The sequence below is a fragment of the Trachymyrmex septentrionalis genome, unplaced genomic scaffold (assembly GCF_001594115.1).
Source record: "Trachymyrmex septentrionalis isolate Tsep2-gDNA-1 unplaced genomic scaffold, Tsep1.0 scaffold2, whole genome shotgun sequence".
In the NCBI taxonomy this organism is placed as follows: Eukaryota; Metazoa; Arthropoda; class Insecta; order Hymenoptera; family Formicidae; genus Trachymyrmex; species Trachymyrmex septentrionalis.
Genome location: NW_017305179.1, coordinates 2,331,630 through 2,341,184, shown reverse-complemented (window position 1 = coordinate 2,341,184; position 9,555 = coordinate 2,331,630). Strand labels below are relative to the sequence as shown.

Below are 9,555 nucleotides of genomic sequence, written 5' to 3'. Positions count from 1 at the left end.
CTTGTCTCTCCAAATCAACCATTTTACTGAAATACTTGTGTCATGTTGATATGTGCTTTTGTGTCTTAGTAAAAATTAAAATCAGTTAAAGTAAATATTCTAACATAAATTTATATAATATTTCTACACGTTTTATATAATATTTCAAAAATAAAACAGTTATATATATATATAATCATGAATAAAAGACAATACATAATGTGATCATCAAAAGGTTTGTTGAAACTAAATAGCTATTATTTTGTTTGAACAAATTATTTAATGAGTGCACAAAATGAAATAAATTAAGTACCAAACTATAGAAAAAAAACTCATCATTTTCATTAGTACATATGTAAAAATAAGTATTATTTAAAAAAATCAACAATTTGTCTGATTAAATGATCGATATATTTTCAAAGTGATCAACTGAATTTATATAATGGAGGGGTACTTTACTTTCAAAAAATTTCTTTCATATAGAAATGGCTATCAAGGCCATGATTTTCTGAACAATATCACTGAGCCAATTAACTAGATTTTCAATTTTTTGATGTGCATTTCTACAAGTTTATAAATATATAATAAATATATGTATTCTTTCTGCACCATACACTAATAACATCACAAATTTCTTTTGCAGAGTAGTGTCCCATTTTCATTTTCAATCGATAGAAAATAACAGCCATTAGTTTCAGCAATTTTCAAGTACCCGCTTCTATTTAATCGAAAACAAATAAAACAGATAAGATAAATTAAACAAATAAAATAAATAATTAAAAAATAGTGATACAATCACTTAATCGTTCATTGATGATATTCCGATAAAGACTGTAATTTATTACATTAAGGGGCCTATTTTGCAATTCTTAATTAACTGTAGTTACAATCAGTTACAAGAGTTATAGAATAGACCTCTTAACCTTTAGAAACTTACGGAAATCTGTTCTGGATGGATTTCGTTGAAATATGTCACAAATTCGTAGTTCGGAGCACAGAACATTTACGTTTCACATGTATTCGAGATGTAATAAAATTTGTGTACATAAAAATCTTATAAAATTCTGTTAAGAAAAACTGTACCGCCAAAGTTAGTTACGAACACATATCGGCAATTATCTCAACCGGCATTTGTCACGGCAACGTCGATGACACGACAGCATCCACAATTTGTCAACGACAGAGTCGCCAATTATGAAAAACGAAAAGCAACTAGAGCAGTCTATACTTATATCACTCACAGCAGCAACACCGAATGTGATTGGTTCTCGCTTTTGGCTACAACCAGATTCAACCAATCACATTCAGTTACTATTTAGCCGGGGAGAATTACCCCACGCAGCACGCAAAATTTCTAGCAATTTACGCATGCGATCTAGTACGAAAAAAAAATCACATTGTGTGCAGCAGACTTTACTCACCGATGAAAAACTCTACGGAAAGAAGACTCCCCTCTTCGGCAGCCAATCAGCGCACTTGGTAAGTAGCGAGGTAACTAATAGAGGAATTTTTGAAATTTTCTTACGGCAATTCTGTTTATGGCGTCCGTATCGTCTGTATCTGTATCAGGGCAGGGGCAACATTCTTTCCGGTTCTACTGGGCGCTGTGTAATTCGACGTTGGATCGCCTCAATCGCCTCGGTGAATATTGCAAGCTGGCAAGGTGAGAGAGATTATTTTCACGCTGTAATCACTTTGCTCTACAATTTCGTGTCCTCGGCACATCGGTTCACATTGTGTAACGTAAATTCTATCGTTTTCGAAATTCGCCGGATAGCCTATGTGCGTATGGAACGATAATATTACCTGTTTATGTTTACGTTGGGGAAACAACATTAGGGGAGCCGATTATACGAGAATCTGTAAAAAGTAGGTCAGTTATAAGGGCTTGGCAGAAAGTTTTCAGAATTTGTTTGTTTTTGTTCAGAGGTGACTGGTTTAATATTATTCAGATCTCTTGTCTTTACTCTCCTTGCTCTGCTATCGTACTAACAATATTTTGTAATCCTTTGGCCGAATTATTTTTTTCTTCTAATTCTTATTTAATATCTATCCTAAATCATAGATGCTGATAAATGCCATATTTGTAATAGAATTTGTTTCTCTAATACTATATAAAATTCTGGGTTACTTTTTATATGGTTGAGTTTTCTATAAACTGTTTTAAATAACCTAAATTATGAGAAATATGATGAATGAATAATTGAAAGCTGATTGAAAACAATATAGACTGAAATAATTAATAACTTTTGCTTCATTATTATTACAAGTTTATCTTTATATAACCTAAATATAACTACTAAAATATTTTTTAAGCACAATTTGTAAAGGATGTAAAGGCATTCAAAAAATATATAAATTTAAGTTTAAGCATTGCGCAATATTTAGTCTTATGAATATATTTGTGATAGGTATAATGGATTACGCTGTTGAAAATTTAGAAAAGACTTCCGACATAGAGCGGAAAGCAACACTCAGCAAGCTACATAATATGCAATGGCTGAAAAATACATCTTATTCAGCAAATCCGTATGTTTTAACCCTTTTTTCTTTGTTTTAGAACATATTTTTGTGTTGTGTATTAACATATAGTCTTGTCTTTTCATAAGTTTTTTTTAATGTTTTATTTTCAATCGAATTATCAATAATTTAGTTTTTTATGTTAATCTTCTGTTAGCATCTATTCCAATTGCAATATTGTTAATATACAATCTTCTTGCTTGTATAATATAATAGAAAAAGTAACTTATGTTTTATGCATTATATAAATTATATACTGTATAACATATTTATATATTATGCATATATCTATTATGCATATGCAGGATATTTCAGAATGTTACTTTTTTTTAGCTATAAATATTGGAATATGGCATTGGAGCATTTGAGTTAATACAAATTAGGCTTAAGAAATGTTAATAAATAAAATTTTCTCTATATTTATCACACTAAACTTTTAACATACCATCTATAGCTCTGAAATAGTCTATGTACATTTTCTATAATTTATATTAATATACATATGTATTTTTTTCTAAATTTTTACTAGCTGATATATAAGGAGATGGATTAAAGGTATATTTTGTAACGTTGTGTCTACATTGTGCTTTAAAATTATTTTTACATTGATTTTTTATTACAGCGACAAGATAAAAGCTGTTGTCTATAAGCAAGTACAAGATCAAGATGAGGAAAAGAAAATAGAAGATAAAGTTTCAGAACTGGCTGAAACTATCAAGATATATGCAGTTAAAGAACCTGATAAATATTCTTCAATAAACGATATGCTTAAAACAGATTTATTTAATGATACAATGCCAGAAAAAGATGAGAATATTTGGAACAAAGATATAGATACAGCCAATTTATTTTCAAATGCAGATAACCTGGCTGATCAAAAGAATGAAGAAGATATGTTAAGTATTGTGGAAAGTATTGTGACAGCAAAACTGGAAGCTGAATTTTGTATAAATAAGGAGTATAAAGATCAATCAAATACATCAGAGAACAATACCAAAGATATCGTACAGTAAGTTATAAAAAAATTTAACTTAATTATTATCAATATGTTACTTTAATATCTTTTTTATATATTTTATATATTATATTTTATATTTATATTTTATATATTTATTATATATTATATTTACAATAAATTAGGGACACAATATGTACAAATCTTTCCGAGTCACAAAAAATTAATGAAGACACAAAAGAGCCAAAATTAATAAAACATTTTGATGGTAATAATAACGATTCCAAATCAGTAACACTTTGTATGTCAAAAGTAAACAATGAACAAAATTCAACTTGCAAAATAGCTGATGTAGAAAGCAGTAAAGCTTCAACAGAAGCAAATGATAAAGGTAAATTTATATGCGAAATATGATTTATGTAATTTCGTTGTATTATATTGTAATATAGTATCTAGTTGTATTATACATGTATACACACACACACACACACACACACACACACACACACACACACATACATATATATATATATATAAACTATTCCATTTTTAGATGGATATGTAAAAAATAATATTACAAAAACAAGTGTTAAGACTGGAAGTAATACAAATTTAATTAAAGACAATGAAAAACCTTCCGCATACAATCCTAGTAGTAGCGATTCTAAGAAAACAATTTCTAATTCATCAAAGTTACTGAGTACTACTGATAAAAATGGAAGGGATCACTTTAATAATAAGCATAAAGCAAAAAATACTACATGCATAAGGAAACAAGAATTTGTAAAACAACGCAATGTTTCAAGAAATGGAACAGAAAAGGAGATAAAAAAGTCAAACTCAGTGAAAACAGATTTTGAGACAACTGATATAGTATGTCAAAGTAAAAATTTAAACAAAGATAAAACTTTACCAAAACACACAAAACAATTTCCATCAAAATTAAAAGGTCAAGAGTCTTTTAAAAAGAATGCATCTACGTCTAACTTTTCTGATGATAAAAATAAAATTGAGAAATCAATACATGTATCAGGAAATCTCAATTCACCATTAAATGAATCTGAAAGAAAGAATGAAAAAGTTGTTAATGAACAAAATTTTCAAAGCGATCAAAAAGCAAATCGCAATGATTTTAGAAAAAATACTGCATTTGTTACGCAATATAAAAATTCAACATTCTCCAAGCCAATGCAAAATGTTCCGAGAACAGGACAAGCTCCAATGTATGGAAGAAATTCATCATATGCATATAATAATCCAAAATTTAATAGGAATCGTAATGACAGTGCCGAACATAAAGTTATGAAGAAAGAGCTTACATCTACCAATGCATTTACAAAATCAAATACAGGAACTGAAAAATTTGACACAAGCAATTTGGAAAGTTGCACAACGCAAAAAGAAGAAATAATTCAACCGCCAAATGTAAAATCGACAAATGTACATGAAGTAGATACATTATTGTCTAACGATAAAAATGATACAAAATCTATAAAAGTAGAGACACATTTAATACAAAGTAAAGAAAATATGAATATAAGAAATAAGGACCAAGAATCTACAATATCAGAACAGTATTGTGAAAAAATGAATATCTCTAAAGTTGATGTTGGCCAGCAACACAGAGAAACGAATAAAGAAGATATCAAACCACTTAAGCATTCGTCTAATCTACCTTCTGATAAATGTGCTACAGACTCACAAACCAATGCGATACATCAGTATTCATTAAAGCAAGAAAATATGCAACGCGTGAATGATGTAAATCAATTAGAAAACAGTCAAATTACTTGGAATCAATCCCCTGACAACGCTATGCAGAAAGGCGCAGCAATTATGAGTTTACAACAATCTATTCAAAATATGCATTTTAATACACAACAAACTTTTACTCAAACAGGAAATTTAAGAGGACAGTCGTCATGGGAATCAAATAATAGCAAATTTTATGATCAACATTTCTCAGTTAATGATGCGATGAGGTTGTCGCACATTCCAAATACTTTCAACGCATCACCCTATAGCAAAACACAAATATCAAATGATGATAGGGTCACCGGTACATCTACGCTCGAAACCACAATGAATAGAGAAAATTCAAATGTACTGTATAGATATGGACCGAACATACAGCAGAGACCTGTTATGACTTCTGATTTTCCTGGCCATTCTGTGTCGTCATGTCAGACTAACCAGTCTAGATGGAATTCCTCGATACAAGACAGTTATCACATTGAACATCCATACGTTGCGACGCAACCAATGATGCACATTTACAATTCTGCAACTTTTGGTCCTGATGATTTTAATAATACAATGGACTATGTATCGCATCCAGTAATATATGCACCATCCCCATATATGCAAACATGGAATTCACAATTACAATATTCAGTGCCCGTTGTGTATAATTCTCCGTGTACGAATTATACGTTCCCTCATCATAATCAGTCAAATAATTTTAACAGCTCTGTGATTGATCAGCAACATAAACATAATCCTTATATGCAAATGAATAGTTATGCTAGAGATACATATCATGATACAAACACGTGCGCTGTACAAGCAAGAAACTCTGTCGATAATGTTCCGATGAAATCCAATTATTATTACAAGAAACATCAAGATAATTGTCGAACAGTTTGTGATGTTCCTCAATATGTAGCATCAGTTTCGTATTCGAAATCACAACAAGGTATGAATTATATGCCTGCCACAAATCAGGGCAACACATCATATTGTCCAAATCAGAAATATTATAAGCAAAATATGACAAATTATATGAAAAATCCGAAAGGTCAGGTACAAGATTTTATTTGTGATGATAATGCATCAGAAGACACTCCTCCAATAATATCTCCGAAAGAATTTGTGACGAGCAATGTAAATCTTTCAAATCAAAGTGATCAATTTGCGACACGAGTATTTAAACCAGAGTTCAAGATGAGATCAAACTCAGGATATCGCCCGCCACCCTCTTTACCAAGGTATAATGGCGGTTTTCGCAGAAATACAACTTTTCAAGATTTTCCGAATGAATATACATATCCTGTTAGTATTGGCCGTGGTACATATAAAACTAAAAAAACATAAAAATAAATCTAGACCAAGAGTTTGAGCTATAGTATAAAATATACATATACATTCTTCATGCAAAACAAATTTATTTCAAAATAATTTACCTTACAATTTACAATATTCTACCTCTTATAAATCTTAGAAAGAGAATCAGCAGCAAAATTTTCCGAATTATTCAATGAGATTATAACTCTACATTTACTATACATTTACTATGATCTACTACAAATCATAATTTACCATCTCCTTTTCTATTTTTGATGTTTAAAAGAATATGTTTTTATATAACAAGCAGTTATAATATTAAGATAGAAAATTCTTATAATATATATTATGCTAGATGTTAAGAAAACTATAAATGTATTATTAAGTTTAGATTTATATCATATTTTGTGATTATCAAACCCAAAATGGTGCTCTTCTTTCATCTAAAGACTCGCTTAAGTATGATATACTACGTTCATAAATATATAAAGTTTTGTTTAAATCTGTAAGTTTTCACAGATGGGTTACGAATCGCTAGATATGTAAATCAGTTACTAGAAATGTTGTTCAACAAATATTTAGCATGTAAGATTTTTCGTATGTTTGATTTCTTATAATTTTAAGATGAAATATTTCAGAAAAATATATATTCTGCTTGTACTTTATTTTTCTATCTTATTTTTGTGTTTAAACTGTATTGTTAACAAAGATGGTATAGTTTATTTTTTCTGGACTGGTTTTATGAAATAAATACAATATGTTTTGATATTTCTACATTGCTTAATTTATATTACATTGTTTATAATTCCTTAATAACCTCTAATTTTCGTTTTTTTTTATACACGTTAAATTCATAGTCTATCATGATGAAAATGAATGCACACAGGTACTCATAAAAAAATTTAATTAAATATTTATATACACATTCAAATAAAAGAAGCAAAAATAATAAACATTTATTTGTTACACTTCTTAACTTTATTATTAACACTTGTAATGAAGAAAGACAAATCAGCTTAAACGTACAAAAATCTCATTATGTATGCTTGATTGAAATTGTTTGATTGATTAAAATTGTCATAGTCAAAGTATTAACTTTAGTAAATGTATACACTTATTAGTTAATGTATGTACTGATTGTGACATAGTATATACAAATTAAATTACGTGATTTGTTTTATATACGAGTATGTATATATTTATATTTTATATATTTAACATTACATGTTATATATATATATATATATCACAGCCATGTAGAGGCCTGTTCATTCGTGTCAGAAATGACCATGTCATTCAGTGTCACGCGTTTAGGCTTTCCTAAAATTGCAATTAAATCGATTTCATTTCTCGCTGTCAAGATTTGCTTGTCAGACAGCGATTGTATACTCGATAAAATCTCAGGATTTGGTCGTAGCATTATTAATTGGCAGTTGTTTTTCCTGAAGTCATTTATCGTCATATTAAGACCCTAAAAATAATACATCAATAGATTAATAAATATTTTAAGAATAAGATGTACGAGTATTTATAGACCAATTTTTAATTTTACATTATATTAATTATAAATTATATTCTCAAAATGCCTTTTTCATTGATATATTTTATAAATGACTGTTTCAAAACCTGTGCGGCAGTGAAGTCTATTTTGTCGATGTGTTCACAATCTAATACGACATTCATACCGGAATTTTTCGTTAGATACATTCTCAAATAATCTACCGCAGGGAATAAAATTCCAGCGGTAGGACGAACTAAGAAGTAGTCTGTTGTTGAGATCTGCAGAAAGAAAATTTTTAATCATTTATAATTCTTAATGTAAAAAATTTTTCTTAATAAGTATATATTATCTAAATCCAGAGACACAGTTCCATTTTCTTACGTTTCTATGTTCAATATTTATCGTTGGCCGCGCATTGAGATATATCAATATCGCCAGATCTAATATCGTACCTATCAAAATTCCCATCTCAACTCCGACAAATAAACAGGCAAGAAACGTAATAAATGCCGGTATTAAATCACGTTCTATAAAGAAAAATAATATTTTATTTGTGCTAAAATTTCAGTTAGTATACATTTTTTATTCAATGAATTATCACAATGAACAAAATGTTAGCAGCATGCTCCCCCCCCCCTTCTCCAACAGTTTAACAATAGATTCGAACAGAATATTGTGGCGGATTGATATTAACAAATATTAACTGTACAATTATTGTACAATATTAACTGTGCAATTAAACTCATGTTCTGCTAACGAATTTAAGCCTACCGATATAATCTAACAAGCATAATTCTTCAGAAAATCTTTATTAGATACGCATGTTATCTAGATTAATTGTTTTGAATATATATATATATTTTTTTTTTTCACTCACTATTGCACTTCCAGATTGGAATTATTATATCAATTTCTACCATAAATATCACCGCGCTAATTATAACAGCGCTCAGTGTCGCCTTTGGGATATAATAAAAATATGGTATCAACAAACTTAGCGCAAGTATGACTAGAATACCTGAAATTATTTATCATTTTCATTAATATTTTTCCTTTTTTTTTTTTTTTAAAGAGATTCGTGCATTATTCTTCCCATAATATGATAGTGCTTAATTTATTTTAGTTTAATTGTTAATAAGAATGTGTAAGTGCTATTTAATGTCAGTAAAATTCACCCGTGTAGAAGCCACCTAAAGGTGTCCTAACACCAGAAGCATTATTCACTGCGCTTCTCGAGAAAGATCCTGTAACAGGCATCGACTGAAAGAATGAACCAACCACGTTACATAGTCCGAGAGTCAGCATTTCCTGCGTGGCGTCTAAAGGCATGCCTTGTGCTTTAAAAACAATGAGAGAAATATTCAAGAAAATGCTTTTATATATATATAAATAATTGAATACATATATTATATTACGCACGACTTAGCATATCCGAGGACAATGAAGTCAAATGATATAAAATCGATTAACTCATTTGCATCATTAACATATATAATACATATATAGGCGCAATTTTTCTAGCTGTTATCACCAGAGC

At 29.3% G+C, this 9,555-nt stretch overlaps 3 protein-coding genes across 4 annotated transcripts in view; 1 reads left to right on the top strand and 2 right to left on the bottom strand.

Annotated features, from left to right (window-relative positions):
* Nucleotides 1-1,126, bottom strand: part of LOC108747328 (sodium-independent sulfate anion transporter) — a 9,347-nt gene extending 8,221 nt beyond the window's left edge. For both annotated transcript variants that reach the window (XM_018484722.1, XM_018484723.1), the window contains exon 1: nucleotides 917-1,126. The gene's annotated coding sequence lies outside the window, so the exon portion shown is untranslated. The remainder of the gene's footprint in view (nucleotides 1-916) is intronic.
* Nucleotides 1,127-1,517: 391 nt separating this feature from the next.
* LOC108747547 (putative uncharacterized protein DDB_G0282133) lies at nucleotides 1,518-6,585 on the top strand. Its single transcript, XM_018485109.1, has 4 exons — nucleotides 1,518-1,642; nucleotides 3,122-3,508; nucleotides 3,640-3,845; nucleotides 4,008-6,585. The coding sequence occupies exons 1-4, from the start codon at nucleotides 1,518-1,520 to the stop codon at nucleotides 6,545-6,547; spliced, it is 3,258 nt and encodes a 1,085-aa protein (XP_018340611.1). The 3' UTR covers nucleotides 6,548-6,585.
* Nucleotides 6,586-7,763: 1,178 nt separating this feature from the next.
* Nucleotides 7,764-9,555, bottom strand: part of LOC108747365 (sodium-independent sulfate anion transporter-like) — a 4,549-nt gene continuing 2,757 nt past the window's right edge. Inside the window, exons 6-10 of the mRNA XM_018484786.1 lie at nucleotides 9,194-9,355; nucleotides 8,896-9,036; nucleotides 8,400-8,545; nucleotides 8,144-8,296; nucleotides 7,764-7,988 (exon numbers count right to left, since the gene is read on the bottom strand). Of these exons, the coding sequence (XP_018340288.1) occupies nucleotides 7,764-7,988; nucleotides 8,144-8,296; nucleotides 8,400-8,545; nucleotides 8,896-9,036; nucleotides 9,194-9,355 (827 nt within the window). The remainder of the gene's footprint in view (nucleotides 7,989-8,143; nucleotides 8,297-8,399; nucleotides 8,546-8,895; nucleotides 9,037-9,193; nucleotides 9,356-9,555) is intronic.